The following is a 21513-nucleotide window of genomic DNA, read 5'->3' on the forward strand; positions in this document are numbered from 1 at the left end:
TAGAGTGTCTGTATGTACCTAGAGGAGATTTTTAGACACCTGGCAGAGGCTGGTGATTGGATTAGGGATAACCTCTAAGAGAACCAAAAAAAAGAAAAGTATTTATTATCGAGAAAACAAAAAGCTATACAAGAGAGAAAAAGAAACCAAAATACATTAGATAACTCGGCCATGAATAGCATATACATAGTCATCATAATATAAAGCCAGAATATTGATTTAATCAAAAACTAAAGACTTAATGGGATTTCCCTGGTGGTCCAGTGGTTTCTCCCAATGCAGCAGGCCCAGGTTTCATCCCAGGTTGCGGAACTAAGATCCCACATGCCAGCACAGGGCAACCAAATAGATAAACAAAATTTTAAAAATAAAGATTTAACTATATTGGGAAGGTTTCCCAGGTGGCACAGAGGTAAAGAATCCACCTATGATACAGGAGACTCGGGTTCTATCCCTGGGTCAGGAAGATCCTCTGGAGAAAGGAATAGCTACCCACTCCAGTATTCTTGCCTGGAGAATTTCATGGACGGAGGAGCCTGGCAGCGGACAAAACTGAGTGACTGAGTACACATGTATCATGAAGATGTAAGAAAGAGAAAGTGATGAAAAAATCATCTCCCACTGTAGAATAGACCTAATGAAAGTTAAAGTGTGAGTTGCTCAGTCATGTACGACTCTTTGCAACCCCATGGACTGTAGCCCACCAGGCTCCTCTGTCCATGGGATTCTCCAGGCAAGAATACTGGAATGGGTTGCCATGCCCTTCTCCAGGGGATCTTCCCAACTCAGGGATTGTACCCACGTCTCCTGCATTGCAGGCAGGTTCTTTACCATCTGAGCCATCAGGGAAGCCCCAGAAAGACCTAATAAATATTGCCTAAAAATTAAGAATCTGTCTGCAATTCAGGAGACCCCAGTTTGATTCCGGGGTCTGGAAGATCCCCTGGGAAGGGATAGGCTACCCACTCCAGTATTCATGGGCTTCCCTAATGGCTCAGAGGGTAAAGAATCTGCCTGCAATGTGAGAGACCTGGGTTTGATCCCCGGGTTGGGAAGATCTCCTGGAGGAGGGCATGGCAACCCACTCCAGTGTTCTTGTGGAGACTCCCCATGGACAGAGGAGCCTGATGGGTTACAGTCCATGGGGTCACAAAGAGTCAGACACGACTGAGTGACTAAGCACACAAAAATTAAGAAGTGGCATTATAAGCATATTACTTAGAGTTATGAAGATAAGTACCAAGATTAATAGAAGCGAATGCAAGCCAGGGGAAGGGGAGGAAAATGAGGAATGACAGGTTTTTTGTAACAAAATATACCTGTTTGACTCTTTAGCCCAAAGTTCTTCAAACTTTTCTGAATGTCACCACAGTAAAAAAAAAAAAACGAATTTTACTGTACAACCCAGTACAGACACTCAGGTACTAGAGAGGTTGTAGATCCATGGAATCTCTAATATACTACTGGTTAGCATGAAAACCGGAGAACCCAGGTTTTAAACACAGCATAACTTCCCCAGCAATTTCACTTTTAGGTATTTGGCAAAACACATTTAGCACATTTGTGCCAAGAGACACATGCTAAAATATTCACATCCATTCTGTTCATAAGGACTGAAAACTGGAAGTGAGCCAATGCCCAACAATAGGAGAACGGGTAAACAGAACATTTCACAATCAGTGCAACGCCCTAGATGAATCCTAGTAAAAAATGTTAAGTCGGATTAGCAGGTCACTGGTATTACATGGTGCTAAGGAATGCTTGTTGATTTTGTTAGGTGTGATAATGGTAATATGGTTACGCTAGGAAATGTCAGGAGAAGGCAACGGCAGCCCACTCCAGTACTCTTGCCTGGAAAATCCCACGGACGGAGGAGCCTGGTAGGCTGCAGTCCATGGGGTCGCACAGAGTCGGACACGACTGAAGCGACGTAGCTGCAGCAGCAGGAAATCTCAACAGCTTTTAGAAATGAGTATTAAAGTATGTACAAGTAATTAAATGTAAAATTTTTTGACATCTGAATTGTAGTCTTTATTCGAGTTACATTTACAAATTTATGTCTCCTAATATGACAAGGCGGCTCTTTAACACATGCTCTGCAAATTTATATCAGCAGTAGGAAGGGCTTTGATGAAATGATAAGATGACTAAGATTCACAGGAAAAGAGAAAGAAAAGCATGATAGATGAAGCAACTGTGGCAGAATCTTGTTAATGGCTGAAGGTGGTTGATGGGTACATAGAGATCCGTGTTATTTTACTTCACTCTGTTTTGTGGGTTTGAAATTTCTGTAACAATGAAATTTTTAATAAACAAGCCACTCTCAGAAAACAAAATATTTTCATGCTTCTTTTATACATTTCAGAAGCCCAGGAAAATGAAACCAAAGACATCTGTGATCATTAAAAGAAAAAAAGAGCAAGGAAAATGAAAACACAAATCCAGGCTAATGGTCCCCTCTGAGAGGCAGACAGGGGCTAGGACAGGGGAGAAGCCTCTGTGAGGAAGTTCTTAGAAATAAGCTCTGTTGGGTTAGACGCCAGTTTCACAGGTGCTCAACTTTTAAAAAATGTTTAATTTATTTATTTTTGGCTGACTGGGTCTTTGCTGCTGCGTGTGGACTTTCTCTAGTTGCAGCAAGCGGGGCTGCTCTTTGCCGTGGTGCAAGGACATCATAGTCAACAAAAGAGTCCGAAATGCAGTACTTGGATACAGTCTCAAAAACGACAGAATGATCTCTGTTTGTTTCAAAGGCAAACCATTCAGTATCACAGTACTTCAAGTCTATGCCCTGAACAGTAATGCTGAAGAAGCTGAATGGTTCTACGAAGACCTACAAGACCTTCTAGAACTAACACCCAAAAAAGATGTCCTTTTCATTATAGGGGACTGGAAAGCAAAAGTAGGAAGTCAAGAGATACCTGGAGTAACAGGCAAATTTGGCCTTGGAGTACAGAATGAGGCAGGGCAAAGGCTAATTGAGTTTTGCCAAGAGAATGCACTGGTCATAGCAAACACCCTCTTCCAACAACACAAGAGAAGACTCTACACATGGACATCACCAGATGGTCAATACTGAAATCAGATTGATTATATTCTTTGGAGCCAAAGATGGAAAAGCTCTTTACAGTCAGTAAAAACAAGACCGGGAGCTGAGTGCGGCTCAGATCAAGAACTCCTTATTGCCAAATTCAGACTTAAATTGAAGAAAGTAGGGAAAACCACTAGACCATTCAGGTGTGACCTAAATCAAATCCTTTACAATTATACAGTAGAAGTGAGAAATAGATTCAAGGGATTAGATCTGATAGACAAAGTGCCTGATGAACTATGGCTGGAGGTTCATGACATTGTACAGGAGGCAGGGATCAAGACTATCCCCAAGAAAAAGAAATGCAAAAAAGCAAAATGGCTGTCTGAGGAGGCCTTACAAATAAATAGCTGTGAAAAGAAGAGAAGCCAAAAGCAAATGAGAAAAGGAAAGATATACTCATTTGAATGCAGAGCTCCAAAGAATAGCAAGGAGAGATAAGAAAGCCTTCCTCAGGGATCAATGCAAAGAAATATAGGAAAACAAGAGAATGGAAAAGACTAGATATCTCTTCAAGAAAATTAGAGATACCAAGGGAATATTTCATGCAAAGATGGGCACAATAAAGGACAGAAATGGTATGGACCTATGAGAAGCCAACAGTATTAAGAAGAGGTGGCAAGAATACACAGAAGAACTAAACAGAAAAGATCTTCATGACCCAGATAACCACAATGGTGTGATCACTCACCTAGAGACAGACATCCTGGAATGTGAAGTCAAGTGAGACTTAGAAAGCATCACTACGAACAAAGCTAGTGGAGGTGATGGAATTCCAGTTGAGCTATTTCAAATCCTAAAAGATGATGCTGTGAAAGTACTGCACTCAATATGCCAGCAAATTTGAAAAATTCAGCAGTGGCCACAGGACTGGAAAACGTAAGTTTTCATTTCAATCCCAAAGAAAGGCAATGCCAAAGAATGCTCAAACTACCGTGCAATTGCACTCATCTCACACATGTTAAGTAATGCTCAAAATTCTCCAAGCCAGGCTCCAATAGTATGTGAACCATGAATTTAAAGCTCAAGCTGGATTTAGAAAAGGCAGAGGAACCAGAGATCAAATTGCCAACATCCACTGGATCACAGAAAAAGCAAGAGAGTTCCAGAAAAAACATCTATTTCTGCTTTATTGACTATGCCAAAGCCTTTAACTGTGTGGCTCACAATCAACTGTGGAAAATTCTGAAAGAGATGGGAATACCAGACCACCTGACCTGCCTCTTGAGAAATCTGTATGCAAGTCAAGAAGCAACAGTTAGAACTGAACATGGAACAACAGACTGGTTCCAAATAGGGAAAGAAGTACATCAAGGCTGTATATTGTCACCCTGCTTATTTAACGTATATGCAGAGTACATCATGAGAAACGCTGGGCTGGAGGAAGCACAAGCTGGAATCAAGATTGCTGGGAGAAATATCAATAATCTCAGATACACAGATGACACCACCCTTATGGCAGAAAGCAAAGAAGAACTAAAGAGCCCCTTGATGAAAGTGAAAGAGGAGAGTGAAAAAGTTGGGTTAAAATTCAACATTCAGAAAAATGAATGTCATGGCATCTGGTCCCATCACTTCATGGCAAATAGATGGGGAAACAGTGGAAACAATGACAGACTTTTTTTTTTTTTTTTTTTTGCGCTCCAAAATCACTGCAGATGGTGACTGCAGCCATGAAATTAAAAGACGCTTGCTCCTTGGAAGAAAAGTTATGACCAACCTAGACAGCATATTAAAAAGCAGAGACATTACTTTGCCAACAAAGGTCCGTCTAGTCAAAGGTATGATTTTTCCAGTAGTCATGTATGGATGTGAGAGTGGGACTATAAAGAAAGCTGAGCACTGAAGAATTGATGCTTTTGAACTGTGGTGTTGGAGAAGACTCTTGAGAGTCCCTTGGACTGCAAGGAGATCCAACCAGTCCATCCTAAAGGAGATCAGTCCTGAATATTCATTGGAAGGACTGATGCTGAAGCTGAAACTCCAATACTTTGGCCACCTGATTCAGTGAGCTGACTCATTTGAAAAGGCCCTGATTCTGGGAAAAATTGAGGGCAGGAGGAGATGGGGACAACAGAGAATAAGATGGTTGGATGGCATCATCAACTCAATGGACATGAGTTTGAGGAGTTGGTGATGGACAGGGAGGCCTGGCGTGCTGCTGTCCATGGGGTTGCAAAGAGTAAGACACGACTGTGTGACTGAACTGAACTGACTGAACTGAAGGATTTCTCATCACAGTTGCTTCTCTGGTTGCAGAGCACAGGTCTAGGCACCAGCTTCAGTACTTGTGGCTTAGCTGCCCCTGGGCATGTGAGATCTTCCCAGACCAGGGATCGAACCTGCATTGGCAGATAGCCTCTCAACCACTGGGCCACCAGGAAAGTTCCAGTGCTCAGATTTTTTAATAAGTATGTAACATGAGACAAGAGGGGTATACATATACCATTTGATGATAGTGGACTAGTAAAGTATTGTGCATAATCCAATTTTGTGCACCTGAGGTTTAAAAACAGTATATGGGACTCACAAATACAGAGACCAAACTAGAGGTTACCAACAGGGAGAGGGAAGGGCAAAGAAGCAAGATAGGGGTATAGGATTAAGAAATATAAACTACTATGTATAAAATGTGTGTCCAAAATAAATAATTTAATTAAATATATGGTTTCTGTGCTGGAGATCTTATACCTGCAAAAGTATAAGTGATATCTCAAAAAGATTTCTGAAGTGGGAATTGGGAAAAAGATTTCCCAGTCTTTTTTGTTCATTTGTTCTTCTAATTCCTGTGGCTAATTCCTGGGAGCTGACTCAATTTCCTCACCCATAAAATTAGCAATTTGGCCGAATCATTCCTGAAGTGCCTGTTAAGGAAGGAAAGTTGGGACTTCCCTGGCAGTCCAGTGGTTAAGACTGTACTTCCAACTTAAAGGACTGCAGGTTTGATCCCTGGTCGGGGAACTAAGATCCCACATGCTCTGCAGCCAAAAAAAAAAAAGAATGAAAGAAAAAAACAGAGACTGAATACTGGACAGAGAAGCAAAAGTACAACAGGTGTCTCCAGCAATAAGTTTCCAGTGCCCCCCAGTAGTGGAAAAACCTCCTCCTATAACACCCTCCCCCAGGGTCCCACCTCCTGATTCCCACCCACCCTCTTTCTAGGACCCTGGGTCTGGCCTCCACTCTTTCCTGCGTCCTCACTCTTGGATCACCAGTGACAAGCCTGTTCCCCATGTCCCCACACCCAGCATCTGCCCCTCAGTCTCTCTTCTCCTCCCAGAAACCCAGTCATCCTGGTCTAGCCTTTAGTCATTCTAGGGAAATTTATTCTGCCTCCAGTTTCTGAAGACCAGTGCCAGGCTTGATGGTGTGTGAAGCCACCTCCACATTCCCTTCTCCAGGCCTGGATGGTGCTCTCAGGCCCCTAGGTGCAGGCAGGGCCCAAGAGGATGACTTAATCCTCACAGCAGGGGTGACTCAGGCCAAAGGAACAGCCTGGGAGCCTGCTTGGCTGCTGTGTCCCTCCCACGTCGGTTCCACTTGTCCCCTTGTCCTCTTTCTCTCTCACCCACATCTAGGAACTGAGAATCCTCTAGAAGCCCTTCTGCTGCATCCACTCTTTTTTTATTTATTTTAATTGGAGGATAATTACTTTACAATATTGTGATGGTTTTTGCCATACATCAACATGAATCGGCCATAGGTATACATGTGCCCCCTCTCCCGAACCCCTCTCTCACCTCCCTCCCCACCCCATCCCAACAGGTTGTTACAGAGCACCGGCTTTGGGTTCCCTACATCATGCCTCAAACTCCCACTGGCTATCTATTTTACATACGATAATGTATATGTTTCAATACTATTCTCTCAAATCATCCCCCTCTCTCCTTCTCCCACTGAGTCCAAACGTCTCTTCCTTACGTCTGTGTTTCCTTTGCTGCCCTGCATGTAGGATCGTCAGTACCATCTTTCTAGATCCCATATATGTGTTAATACACGATATTTGTCTTTCTCTTTCTGGCTTACTTCACTCTGTATAATAGGCTCTAGGTCCATCCACCTCCTTAGAACTGACTCAAATGTGTTCCTTTTTATAGCTGAGTAACATTGCATTGGGGCTTCCCAGGTAGCTCAATGGGTAAAGAATCTGCCTCTAATGCAGGAGACTCAGGAGACACAGGTTCGATCCCTGGGCCGGGAAGATCCCCTGGAGGAGGGCGTGGAAACCCACTCCAGTATTCTTGCCTGGAGAATCCCAAGAACAGAGGAGCCTGGCAGGCTACAGTCCATAGGGTCACAAAGAGTCAGATGCGACTGAGCACACACATATGCTAAGTCTTGGGACCTCCACTACTTAGTACCTACCCTAGAGAAGCTCTTGCACATGTGCACACAGAGACACATCCACAGCTGCTCACAGCAGCATCGTTTGTAATAACAAAGGTTAGAGATAAAATACCAGTTAATCAGGGAATGATGAACTAAGTTATGTCATGTTCATGTGGTGGAATACTACACAGCAATCAAAAGGGAGAAGGTTCTTTCTGCACAGGAACGTGGACAAATCTCCTGACTGACTGAACTGAAAAAACAGACATTGTAGAATATGTAGAATAATGTGTCATATTCATGTAGAGTATGACATCATTTATATAGAAAGAAAAACACTATATTATATATTATCTGTGGGACACATAAATGCACAGAAAATCCTGGAAAACTACTCATCAAACTGACAACAGGGATCATTTCTGATGAGCAGGCTAGCGAGATGCTAGTTGTTGTGAGCCCTAGGGTTATGAGGATAAATTAGATAAAGGAGATACTGGATATAAAAATATTGAGGGGCTTCCCTGGTGGCTCAGTGTTAAAGAATCCACCTGCCAGTGCAGGTGACATGGGTTAAATCCTGGATCTGGGACAATGCCATATGCCACAGAGCAGCCAAGCCTGTGCACTATGGCTATTGAGCCTGTGCTCTAGAGCCTGGGAGCTGCAGCTACTAACGCCCACGTGCCCTAGAGCCTGTGCTCCACAAGAGAAGCCACCGCTGTGAGCAGCCCGCACACCCCAACTAGAGAGTAGCCCCTGCTCATCGCAGCTACAGAAAAGCCTACATGGCAACGAAGACCCAGCACAGTCAAAAATAAAGAAAGAAAAAAAATTTAAATAAAAATAAAGTTGTTGACACATAACAAGCTCTCAATAAATGTTTTTACTTGCAGTTTAGCATGGCCCTGGCAGGCGCTATTTTTCTTGGACACTCAGGAGTCAGGAGGCACCGGAAACCTCTCTGCGGCCAGTTGTGATGGGTTCCCAGGGTCTCCACAAAGGGGAAGAACTCAGGGAGGAGGTTATGGTCCTTTTCTGGAGGAATCCATCTCTCTGTCCCCATTTCACCTTCCTCTAGCCCCACGGAGATTCTGGCTGAGCCAGGCAGCCCCCAACCAACAAGGAACACCCAGATCAGGCAGGGTTTCCCATAAACTCGCCCCATGCTGACTGCCTTTGGCTCAGGGACTCCATCTGTCACAGTCAGCCAAGGGCAAGGTCACCGGGTCATTCCCCTCAAGGCACACAGCCCAAGCCAGGATAACTTTCCATAGAAAGAACCTGTGAAGACTGTGAAAAGAAAGTTCCCTGCTGTAACTCCAACTCATGGAACAGATGGCTGAGGGCAGCAGCAGAAGAGCGGTGAGACCCTTCCCTGCCCTTCTGCGCACAGCCAACGACCGAGCATGGTAGGGGCACAAAGGTGGGCTCGGGGACACCCAGGGCTCCTCTGAGGGGCAGCTCTCTGGAGGAGTCCTCACAACAGTCCCTCCAAACTTCCCTCTCTCCTTCACTCTGGGTCAGACAGGGATCGTGATCTATGGCCCCATTTTCTCTTTCACAGGCATCTTCCCTCAAAACAATCTGGGCACATTGAATCCTGTCTTGGCCTCTGCTTCTCACAGTCCCTTCTTCTTAGAAAGGGCCTAGGACCACTTGGGCACCAACCGCCCTCTGCAGACACCCATGACTGGGATTCAGCCCAGTGGTTGCACATTGTACAGAGGTGCTGGAGTCGAGAGAGAATAAGCATGGTGGTGTTGGGACTTTCCTGGTGGTTGAGAATCTGCCTCCCGCTGCAGAGGACACAGGTTCGATCCCTCCTTGGGGAGCTAAGATCCCACAGGCTGCCGAGCACCTAAGCCCACGCGCCACAACTACTGAGCCCGAGTGCCACAACTAAACACTCCGCAACTAAGATCAGATGCAGCCAAATAAACGAATTTTTTTTTAAAGTGGTATTTCTGGAGAGTATTGTAGGATGAGTAGGGCAGGGAAGGGAAAAGCCATTCCTAGTGGAGAGTTGCATAATGTGGGGTGGGTGCAGGGACCCCCAAGAGTTCAATAGGGCCAGAGTGTAGACATATGTGTACAGAAGACATAAGATGAGGCTGGAGGGGGACTTCCCTGGCAGTCCAGTGGTTAGGACTCTGGACTTTCACTGCTGAGGGCCTGGGGTTCAATCACGGGTGGGTGAAATAAGATCCCACAAGCCTCCTGCAAGCAACTTGGAATCCTTGGAAGTTTTGAAAAACTGAATCACATGATCATACTTGGATTTTTAGAAAGATTTTATGGGTCCATCAAGACTAAAGGCTGGACAGGCAGTGAGAAGATTGTTGTTTACTTGCTCAGTCTTGTCCAACTCTTCGTGACACCATGGAATGTAGCCTGCCAGGCTCCTCTGTCCATGGGATTTCCCAAGCAAGAATATTGGAGAGGGTTACCATTTCCTTCTGCAGGGGATCTTCCTGACCCAGGGATCAAACTCGCAACTCCTGCATAGGCAGGCAAATTCTTTACCCCTGAGCCACTGAAGAAGCCCATGTGAAAGTGTAGTCGCTCAGTGGATGTCCGACTCTTTGTGACCCCGCAGACGGTAGCCCACCAGGCTCCTCTGTCCATGGGATTCTCCAGGCAAGAATACTGGAATGGGTTACCATTCCCTTCTCCAGGGGATCTTCCCAACCCAGTTATCAAACCCTGGTCTCTAGAACTGCAGACAAATGATCAGTCGTCTCTTGACACAGATTTAATAAGGAAGGAGTCAGACTGTAATTGCGTTTATTCACGCTGCTGGATTTGACCATCAACAAATCCCTTCACTTAACGGTTTTATTTTCTAACAAGAAAGAGCTTCTCAGATGAATTCTCTCTTGTGTCCCAGAGCCAGGGCGCAACAGGCCTTCCTCTGGGAGACACAGCCAGGAGTGCACCCCCAGCCAGATCCTTTCTTACCCTATACCTTCCTCTCCCCTCCACCCCCAGAAAATTCCCACACTGGCATCAGTTGCCAGAGGGTCCCAGACTTCACACAGCAGAAGCAGCAGCAACCCCACTGGTGATAGCAAATGTCCCCAGGCCTTCATCCTTCCTTAGGATGGGAGGGGCAGCAGTTCCACCTGTCTGAACCCCCAAAGCCTCTCCCTCCAGGGAAGAGGGGCTCCCACTCTTGGCTTCAGTGGCTATTTTAGACCCAAAGGCCTAAAAAAATATTCATACTTAAAGAAGCAACTCGAGGAGGGGGGGTGATGAGATGGGGGCTTCCTCTCCTTTACAAGCAACAGGCCCCAGGGCAGGGCTAGCCTCAGGCTCTTTCTCTTGGTTGGCAACTGGGGGGGTGTCCTCCACATCTGAGACACTCAGTCAACATAATCCAGAGGCAAAGGGCAATAAATGGGGGGTTGGTTTATTCACCCAGCAAAGGCTCTGGCTTCCCAGGCGGCACTAGTGGCGAAGAGCCTGCCTGCCAATGCAGGAGACGTGGGTCCCATCCCTGGGTCAGCAAGATCCCCTGGAGGAGGGCATGGCAACCCACTCCAGTAGTCTTGCCTGGGGAATCCCATGGACAGAGGAGCTGGCAGACTACAGTCCACAGGGTCGCAGAGAGTCGGAGACAACTGAAGCACTTTGGCACACAGGCTCTGACAGTTTTTAAATGGATGTAGCCTGGAAGAATGTATTTTGGGTTTTCTATGCCTCATGGCTGACAGCTTTGTGATAACTCTGTGTAAGAGCAAGCTGACTGAACAGAAGGCCGGCTGAGTCAGCAAGGCTTCAGATGTGATCCAGCTTGTGAGAGGCAGCATCAGCGGTCCCTGAGGACTTGCTAGAAAGGCCCACTTTTGACCCATTCCTGACCTACTGAACCAGAAATTCTGTCATCTGGGCTTTAGCCAAGGCATTCCGAGGTGCTTTGAAAAGGTGATTTTGGTACAAATGCTCCAGTTGGAGAATCACCCCAGTGGAAGGCCTCTTGCGGTGGTGAGACCAGACCAGACCTCGGAGGCCCCCCAAGGCGGAAAGGAGCGGGAGGCTTCCGGGCCTCCTGACTCCCACAGAGTTCTCCAGCTGCTCCCCTCTCTCCTCCCCAAGCCCCCTGACCCTTCCTCAATCTCAACTTCTTCCCCGATCGCTGGGACTTCCCAGTTCGCCAGCTAGAGTTTCTCCATTGACCTGACTTCAGGTCTCCCCTTCCCATTACCACCCCAACCCCTGGCTGGCTGTCTCCAGCACATGCCAACCCCCAACTTCTCAGAATGTTTGGAGTCCCGTCCCCAACCCCCTCCACCCTGCCTTCAACCCCGGCGACCCCGACCAGGCCGGCAGGGCCCCTCACCCCTCCCCGAACCCAACGGGCAGCTCAAGCCTCCGAGCCGGAGCCGCCGCTGACTTCGGGCCCCACGAGCAGCAGCGGCTGCGCATTTTTGCCCTTGTCGTGCCAGCACACATCGAAGAAGGGGTACACGGGCCCCGGCAGGCGCTCATGGAAGGCGAAGAGCAGCTCCAGCGCGTCGGGGTCGCTGGCGTCGTAGAAGGAGAGGATGCCGTCGCCGAAGCTCAAGTAGATCCCGATGCGCGTGGGCCGCCTCTCCGGGGTGCGCAGCGCGCGCGGCTCCTTGGCTTCGACGTGAGCCTCCAGGATCTTGCCGTCGCGCAGCCCGAGCAGCCAGAGCCCCTGCGAGGGCACCGCGTGCAGCCGGCCGCGGCGACCGGCCTGGGCGCCGATCACGCCCAGCGCCCAGCGCGGCTTGTCGCCCACCTCCACCTCCCAGTAGTGCTCGCCCTCTGAGAGCAGCTGGTGCGTCACCACCGCCACCGCCTTGTCGAACTGGCGGGGGTCCTCTCCGGCCGGCGGCGCCTTCTGCTCCGAGCACTCCACGCAGCGGCCCGAATTGGACAGCACCAGGCTCGGGTGGGCCGTGCTCGGGTCAAAGGTCAGCTCCTGCAGCGCTGCCACCGAAAGGAAGCGGATCAGACCCTGAGCGTGGGCTTCCCTTCGAGCCTTCTCCCAACCCGCCTGCTGGGGGTGCAGCTCCTCTCATCCTCCCAGCATCTCTGGGCAGTGAGCCCGCCTCCGCTTACTGACTCGGGCCAAAGGCCACACCTCTCAGGGCTTCAATTTGTTCAGCTGTAAAATGAGGCCATAATTCCCTCCTTCCAGGGTTGTGGGGAGGACTAAGTGGATACAAGGCCATGGCACTCACCATCTAAGGCCTTAGAGCAGGAGATAGTCAGGAAGCCTGGTCCTAAGCTAGTCTCAACCTCACCCGGCTGTGTGACCAAGTCAGGTTTGACCAGTCTCTGGGCCTTAGTCTTCTCTTGGCTAAAGCAGAGGTCCCTTCATTCCCCCCAGTGAGGCCAGGTATACATTGCCTGGAGCTCTAACTCCCCAGTGGGCTCTATCTCTTGCGGAGAAGAAGCCCTTGGGTCTCCCGGGCCACAGGCCAGAGTCAGTGTCTGACCCCACGGTTCCAGCTCCGCAGGTCCTCAGCTCCCAGTGAGCAGGGCATATCGTCCCCACTGGTGGGGCACAGCAGGGGCAGGTACGGTCCATGGGTCTTGCAGGGCTCAAACCCAGGCCCCAGCTTCCCCTGCTGCCGGCAGCAGCATCCTTTCAGTAAGCAGGACTTCCCTTGTGGTCCAGTGGCTAAGACTCTGCACTCCCAATGCAGGGTGCCTGAGGTTTGATCCTGGTTGGAGAACTAAATCCTATAGCCAGGAACTAAAGATTCCATGTGCCACAGTGAAGATGGAAGAGCCCTCATGCCCCAGCTAAGATCCAGTGGCACAGCCAAAAAAAAAAGCAGTGCCCTCTCCATGTCAATCACCCACCTGAAAACCCCATGCCCTTTAAAGTCCTTCTCTGAGCACAGGTTACAAGGGTGCTAACCCCAAGGGAAAGGGGCAGTGGGCACCTTCTAGGGTGACCTCCCCAGTTGGGATTGAGAGGCCTCTCTGTTTGCGGCTGGGGCCTCCCATCAACCACACCATCACAAGCACAAACCCAGGGTGGGCCCCTCCCAGTACCTGGCATCAGAGCCCGGAACATCTTCCTCCACACCTGGAATTTGAAGTCATCTGAGATGATGGGCAGCTGGATGTCCAGACGGGCAGGTGGTGGTGACTCTGCCAGGATCTTCTGCAGCCTGGGGGTGGGGAGAGGGGAGGAAGGGTCAGTGAAGGGACTCCCTGGAAGAGGCACAGAGTAGGGGGAGGCCAAGGGGCAGTACCCAGAAGACAGGAGGAAGGAGCTGTGGTCAAGTTCCAGGATGTGCCCCCCCTCATCATACCCTGGTTGAAAGCCCTTCTGTTTTCATTTGTTTGGAAAGATGAAAAAGGTGTGGAGAGGATGGTGGTGATAGATACACAACAATGTGAATGTACTTAATGCCACTGCACTTAAAATGTACCCTAAAAAAAAAAGGTTAAAATGGGGAATTTCCTGGCAGCCCAGTGGTTAGGACTCTTCCCTTTCACTGCCGATCCCTGGTCAGGAAACTAAGATCCTGCAAGCCACGCAGTGAGGCAAAGAGAAAAAGAAAAAAACTTGGTTAAAATGGTAAATTTTATGTTATGTATATTTTGTTATTTTTGTGGTTTAGTCTCTAAGTCATGTCCAACTCTTTTGCAAGCCCATGGATTGTAGGAGATCAAACCAGCCAATTCTAAAGGAAATCAGTCCTGAATATTCATTGGAAGGACTGATGCTGAAGCTGAAACTCCAATACTTTGGCTACCTGAGGCAAAGAACTGACTTATTGGAAAAAAACACTGATGCTGGGAAAGATTGAAGGCAGGAGAACGGGATGACAGAGGATGAGATGGTTGGATGGCATCACTGACTCGATGGACATGAGTTTGAACAAGCTCCAGGGGTTGGTGATAGACAGGAAAACCTGGCGTGCTACAGTCCCTGGGGTCACAAAGATGGACACAACTGAGCAACTGAATTGAACTGGGTTAGGGTTAGTCCATGGGATTTTCCAGGCAAGAATACTGGAGTGGGTTGCCATTTCCTCCTCCAGGGGATCTTCCTGACCCAGGGATTGAATCCATGTCTCCTGCATTGGCAAGCAGATTCTTTACCACTAAGCCACCAGGGAAGCCCATGTATATTTTACCAGTATTTTTTCAAAGCCTTCTCTTGGGATAAGGTCCAGCTCCTCCCCCCTTCACAGTTTGGCCCCCTCCAGCCACACCAGCTTCATCTTCGCTTCCTCTTAGCAGTCTGCACTTGCTGTTCCCTCTGCCTCCAATGCTCTTCTACCAACTCTTTACTTGCATGCTATGTCGCTTCAGTCATGTCTGACTCTTTGCAACCCTATGGACAGTAGCCCACCAGCCTCCTCTGTCCATGGGATTTTCTAGGCAAGAATATTGGAGTGGGTTGCCATGCCCTCCTCCAGGGGATCTTTCCAACCCAGGGATCCAATCCGCGTCTCCTGCATTGGCAGGCGGGTTCTTTACCACCAGCGCCACCTGGGAAGCCTGTTCACTCCTTCAGCATCCAGCTCTAATATGCACACCTTTGGAAAGCCTGGCCCCGCCACCACCCCCCACCCCCACCCCCCAACAGCAGCACTGAGTGATGCCTGTGTCCCTGGCCACATCTGTCTCCAGCAGTGGTCTGGGAGGTCCCTGAGGAGAAAGACAGGTCAAGTTCATGTCCACACAAAGTGCAGGGGAATCCCAGTGGACTGAATGGGAGGAGAAGGTGAACCAGCCAGTGTCCCTGGCAGACAAGGGCAGGATGGGAACAGGGGCAGGGCCAGGCTGATCTCACCTGCTGGTCACCAGGCAGTATTTCTGGAAAGAGAGAAAAAGAGAATGGAGATGAGCAGGCAAGGGGGACACTGGGGGGCTTCTGAGGCTGGGGCAGAACACAAAAATGCTGGGTGCGGGGTCAGGAAGAATCAGAAAAGACAAAAGAAACCCAGAATTCAAGGCCACCCCTAGCCCTTTACTGCTGCGTGAATTAGAAAAAATACACCCTTCCTAAAGAAACTAATTCCACCTGATAAAGTGTCCTAATAAAAATGCAGACCTACAAGGTCTATGATACAAATGATGCCCTCTTAGATACAGCGTCCTTGGGCAGTGCCCCACCTAAACAACCAGAAGGGCCATCCTGGGGCGCACCCCTCCTAGGTGTGTGACCCTGGCTCATCCCTGCCTGTCTCTGTACCTTGGGGTCCCTATGTGACAACGGAATGAGGTCTCCAAAGCCTAAACCCTGGCTGAGGGGCAGAGGGAAGCCATCCAATGCTCACCATGAGGAACTCTGTCTGAGGCTTGTCTGCCACCTCCTCCAGCACCTTCTCCATCTGCCGCAGCTGCTCCAGGTAAGAGTTCAGGCTCCCCAGCTCCCGTCGCAAGGCGACTCCCGCCTCACCCCGCACTCGCTCGGCTTCACGATCCAAGGAGCCTTCCAGGGCAGCCAGGAACAAACGCATCTTGCCCAGTTGTTCCCCCACTGCCCCCCTGAACTGACGCACCGTCTCCTGGGGGGGCAGACAGGAAAGAGCATTTGCCTGGGGACCCCCAGCCTGGACCCCCAGTCCCCGGGCTTTGCTGGGACGAGTCCCTCACCTCCACTTCCAGCAGCTGATGCTCCAGCAGGGCCACACTCTTCTCCTTCCGCATACAAGCCTCCTGCAGCTGCATCTTCTGCTGTGGGAGCTGGGTCTGGTGGGGGGAGGGCAGATATAAAGAAGTGATGCTACCGCCCACCTCCCCCACCAAACCCATACCTCCCCACCTTAACCTGCCCCCTCTGGCTCAGCCTCAATGCCAGCTCCTCTTCCAGCCATGCTGGCAACTTATCATCCCCCAAACACACTTGCTGGTCTCAAGCACTTGCCAGTACCGGTTCTGAGGTCTGGAATGTCCTCCCCTCCCATTGTCTATCTCCATTAAGTCCTCCCCAGCCTTGTCTTTCCGGATTGCATCCCCCCAGCAGGCAGCCCTTCAGCATAGATCTTTGGGAAGACGATTATCACAGATGTAGTTGGGTCTCCTCCCCCAGAGAGGTAAGGGCTTGGCATATAGCGGGTTTCATGGGGGTAGTGGAGGATGTGTACAGCAGACAGGCAGCCTCCTATTCCTGCCCTTCACCCTATACCTAAAAGCAGAATCTTAGCAAAACCCTCTAACCAGCCTCCCTGGACACTTGTAGGCTCTAAGGGTGGTAGTGTAATGTGAGTTGCTCAGTCGTGTCCAACTCTTTGCAACCCCATGGACCCACCAGGCTCCTCTGTCCATGGGATTCTCCAGGCAAGAATACTGGAGCCATTCTCTTCTCCAGGAGTTCTTCCTGACCCAGGGATCGAACCCAGGTCTCCTGCATTGCAGGCGGATTCTTTACTGTTTGAGCCACCAAACAGAGTTTCCCTGGTTCTGAGGGTCGGCAATTGAATAAAAATGTCTTCTGGGACTTCCCTGGTGGCCCAATGGTTAAGACTCTCAGCTGCCAATGCAGGGGGTGTAGGTTCTATCCCTGGTTGAGGAACTAAGATCCCACAGGCAGTGCAGCATGGCCAAAAGCTTAAAAAGAATGTCTTCTGCATGGACAAACCAAACAAACCTGTGGGCCAGCTCTTACTCTAGGTCTGTCAGTTTGGGATCCTGAAATGCAGGCATAGGGGAGTTCCTAATACCTCCAGCCAAAGCCAGTTTGCTGGGAGGTGCACGGCCCTGGAATCAGACTGTTCCAGTCCTGCCGCCCTGACTTCCAACCTCAATTTTCCTCTTTTGCAGAATGGGAACGGTTATCCCCCACCTACCTTACCTGTGATTTTTGGGACAAATTGGCAGCCTCCTCCCCACCTCCCCTAAAGGAAACTAGGAGACCCTCTAGGCACTGTTTGCTATAAATCCCCACCGAAATTGGACCATGGGCTACTGCGGCCAGCTGCCAGGTTAGTCTCCTTCCCCAGACATCTTCCAGGGCCACAGCCCTGTCTGCTGCTGGGCAGGGTGGCCCTGGAGGCTCTCAGCTGTTTGAGGTTCATGGGTGACAGAGCTGAGCCATGGAGACCAAGCACGACGGCACCCTAGAGGCTGGGGGCTGAACAGAGAAGCCTCTTGGAACATCCCGTGGTGAGGAGGTGTGGGGAGCAGTGCTCAACACAGTGCACGATGGGTCTCACCGACAGGCTGGTGTCCTTCTACTCCAAGGCAAGCAGGAGGCCACATTACTTTGGGGGTTGTGAGTCCCCCGTTGCCCAGCAGATCCCATTCAACCACTCTTGAGTCTTGGCACATGGTCTCTGGACCAACCCCTCTTCCTTCCCAAGGACCCAGGTGTTCTGCCCTACCCCAGGTTTCTTGTCCCTCATGTGGCTCCGATGATAAAGAATCTGCCTGCAACGTGGAAGTCGTGGGTTCGATCCCTAGGTTGGGAAGATTCCCTGGAGAAGGAAATGGCAACCCACTCCATTATTCTTGCCTGGAAACTTCCATGGACAGAGGAGCCTGGCAGGCTACAGTCCATGGGGTCACAGAGTCAGACACACTTTCACTTTTCCCCCTCCTTTCAGGTATCTCTACTTCAGACCTCTAGCTACCCCCTCCCTGGGGCTAAGGGTGGACTGATGCAGACTCTGAAAGACTGTATCCTAACCCGCCTGCCCCTTTGAGGCTTCTGGGCTCCCTGGTGCCCTATTCCACTTCATGGACTCTCTTCTCTTTTTGCAGATAAAGATGGATGAGGATAGGCATTCTGGGGTCACCAGCAGAGGGGAGCCTGGGTTGGGTGGGCTCCTGGGAGGAGAAGCCTCCTGCAGTGGGCTAGGAGACTACCAGCCAGCACCCCGAGGGACTGGCAAGGCTGGAGCAGGAGGGACGGTGAGGCTGGGCCCCTGGAGGATTGGGGGGGCTTAAGGGCGGGGTCTACCCCATCTAGAAGTCTGGAGACTAAGGAGATGTGTCTTGCAACGCTGAAGCTTATGGGCAAAGATTACCCGCCCCCCACTCTCAACAACCGCCTGGAGCAGAGAGTGGCAGCTTCTCCATCGCAGAGACTGTGGACTGCTCCGAGCCTCTGGACCCCGCCTCCGCCAGGCCTTGCACCTGTCGTTTAATCTTCCAACAACCCTATAAATGGCTTCATGACATATCTCCCCGGGCCTGTCCTGTGCTACACTACTGTAGCTCAACACGCGTGTGATCTGCCACACGTACGCCAGGCGAGCTAGCGTGTGCCTGCGTCTCCATTTGCCAGTGTCTGGGCATCCGCGGAGATGGCAAACCTCGGGGCACGCACACTGTGTGTGGAGTCTGGAGGCGTACAGAACTTCCAGCTCCAACCACAAAAACAGCCTGCACTTGGGTCTCGGTACCAACCCGGGGCTGTGCACAGAGTTGCGCGCGCAGGCGTGCCTTGGCCTCCCAGGTGAGGCTCCATCTCATAACTGTCAGGTCATTACAAGTTTGGCAGCTCCAGGGGCGCGGGAGCTGGGCGGTCCTGGACAGCGAGGCTCCTCTTATCCAGGTCTATGCCCAGCAGCCGAGCCTGTTCGCGTGGGCCGCAGGCACCGACCCTGTCCTCTGCTAGGGCCCCAGCGAGGCAGACTCCGCTCTGCCGCTGCGCTCCTCGCATCCCCGCGTGTGCTCCAGCGACCGCACTCGTCTCGCCGAGGCCGGTCTCCGAGCACTTCTTCCAGGCTCTGGTCTCCGCCAGGCTCCGCCTTCAGCTCATCTTCCCTAGCCGCCCCGACCCGCCCGCGTCCCTGGCACCTCCAGGGGCCCCGGGCCCTGAAGTTGAGGCCGGAATGGCCCGACCCCAACCCGTCCAACCATCTCATCCGACCCCGAACCCCGCCGGAGGGTCCCGCACCTTGAGGCGCGCGTGGGCTTCGGCGGCCGGCAGCAGGCGGTGGCCGCGGTGGGAGCCAAGTGAGGCGCACACGCCGCACACGAGCGCGCGGTCCTGCTCGCAGTAGATGCTCAGAGGGTCCAGGTGCTCCTCGCAGTGGCCCTGCGGCACCTGCGCCAGCCCCTCCACCAGACGCGCCAGCTGCAGGTTGGTGCTGAGAGCCTGCGGCCGCGTGGGGGCCTGACAGCTCGGGCAGAGCACCGTGCCATCCGCCGCCGGCTCCCCGGCCACGCGGCTCAGGCAGGCGCGACAGAAGCTGTGGCCGCACTCGGCAGTCACGGGCGCGTCGAACAGCTGCAGGCACAGCGGGCAGGACAGCTCCTGGTGCAGGAGGCCGGGCGCAGCCGACATGGCGGGCCTGCGTGGAGGAGGGGACCGTCAGGGACGCGAGACCCGGGCCCAACCTCTAGAGTCCTCTCAACCCACACAGAAAGGGACTCTGGCTCAGGCCAAGGGAGAAAGGGAGACTCCCTTTCAGGCCCAAAGGCAGCCTCAACTGCAGTTCTCATCCCCAGCCCACCCCTCCACCCCACCCAAATAGCCCCTGTCAGGGACCTGGCTCAACCCCTGTTCCTAAACTTGAGGCTGGCTTTCAAACCCCGTCCTACCCCCAAGTGTCCTTCCCCTGACTTGGCCCCTGGCCTCAGCCCCAACCCCAAATTCTCCAGTGTCCCTGCCCTCTCCTCTTCTCTCACCTCTCCAGGACTCGAAGCAAGCCCCTGTCCCCGTGTCCCTCCCCTTCCCCTTATCCCCAGCCACCATCCCCCACCACGACCCCAGGACTCACAGGTCTGGCTGGAGATCTTGGCTAAAAAGAGACTCCCAAGAGGCCCAGTCAAGGTCAAGCCTAAATGTAGGTGGCTCCGAGCTGTGTCTGAAGAGAAGCAAGCACCAAGCTCAGAGCAAGGACGTGGGCACCACGGGTGATTGGCGCCCGGTGAAGAGCAGACAGACCCTCCAAGGCTGAGCCCTGGCCCCAGGACTATATATAGCTTGCCCGGCCCATCCCCTCACATCACTTCTGGAAACTGCTCTAAAAGTGAGGACTGAGCGGTCAGCGGACAAGCGTCACATGGCAAAGCCACCTGTCCTGGCCCATCACACTCTGCTGTCCCCTGCCCAGCCTGGAGCCAGAACTCAGAGCTAGCAGAGAGACAGGGCCTCTGAAACCACAGAAAACACAGAAACATGATTGGAAGGAGTCTCCACTTTCTCCCCAACTTCACCATTTCCAGCCTCCCCTGTTCCCTCCCTGTGGCCCCCTCCCTAGCTTATCACCCACTTATTCCCCAAACTTAAGGCACAAAGTCACACGGGACAGAATCTCCTCCAACCCCGAAAGCTTTCCTTCTTGCAGGACTGAGGGGAGGGTCTTTCCCCAGCTGGAGTTTCCAGTGCTCAGCACAAGTGCTAGAGCCACGTGGGCCTCCCTGAGTGCTCAGGAAAGGAACGACAGAGGGACAGTTGAATTAATGAATGAACTATATCCAGAGCCGGAGGTTGAAACTCCATCCTGCTCTGGGAGCCTCAAGGCTTATCCTTCAAATCTCAGTGTAAATTGCATTCAGCATAAAAACCAAAGTCCCCTTACCCTGTTCATCACTTACCTCTCCCCCTGCTCACTCCAGCCTTGCCCTTTGCACTTCTAACCCCTCTGCCTGGAACATTCTTGAAAACCCTATTATTGGAAGCTGCTGCATAGCACAGGGAGCTTAGTCTGATGTTTTGTGATGACCTGGAAGGGTAGGATGAGGGGATGGGAGGGCAGCTCAAGAGAGCAGGGATGTATGTATACTTAGAGCTGATAAACTTTGTTGTACAGCAGAAACTAACACAACATTGTAAAGCAATTATATCCAATTAAAATATAAATAAAACACAGTTTTGGCATGACCACTTCCCTCCCTCCCTCAGATCTTCCCCAATGTCACCATTTTCAGTGGGGCTTTTCCTAACTCCCTGATTTTAAATCTCACATCTTCCTTCCTCAATTTATTTTTCTCCATAACATTTATCACAATCCAACACATACATATTTCACTTGTTAGTTTCTTGTCTGTCTTTTCCTACCAGAACATAAATTTTGTTCACTGCTCTTCTCTAACTTCCAACAAAGTCTGGGGCACACAGCAGTTGCTCAGTAAACACTCAATGAATGAAAAATCACAAGGACTCCCTCTGTCCTTCTCTTCTGACCTCTCAGCATTTTCCT

General features: G+C 50.9%; 1 protein-coding gene across 1 annotated transcript; it reads right to left on the reverse strand.

Moving 5' to 3' along the window:
* Positions 1 to 10190: 10190 nt before the first annotated feature.
* Positions 10191 to 20322, reverse strand: TRIM72 (tripartite motif containing 72). Its single transcript, XM_006070384.3, has 7 exons — positions 20089 to 20322; positions 19263 to 19659; positions 16016 to 16111; positions 15697 to 15927; positions 15210 to 15232; positions 13454 to 13572; positions 10191 to 12376 (listed from the first exon to the last, which is right to left on the reverse strand). Exons 2-7 carry the CDS (start codon positions 19650 to 19652, stop codon positions 11787 to 11789), a joined length of 1449 nt encoding a protein of 482 aa, XP_006070446.2. The 5' UTR covers positions 19653 to 19659; positions 20089 to 20322; the 3' UTR covers positions 10191 to 11786.
* Between the last annotated feature and the right edge of the window lie 1191 nt (positions 20323 to 21513).

This window comes from Bubalus bubalis, chromosome 24, assembly GCF_019923935.1.
Source record: "Bubalus bubalis isolate 160015118507 breed Murrah chromosome 24, NDDB_SH_1, whole genome shotgun sequence".
Lineage (NCBI taxonomy): Eukaryota > Metazoa > Chordata > Mammalia > Artiodactyla > Bovidae > Bubalus > Bubalus bubalis.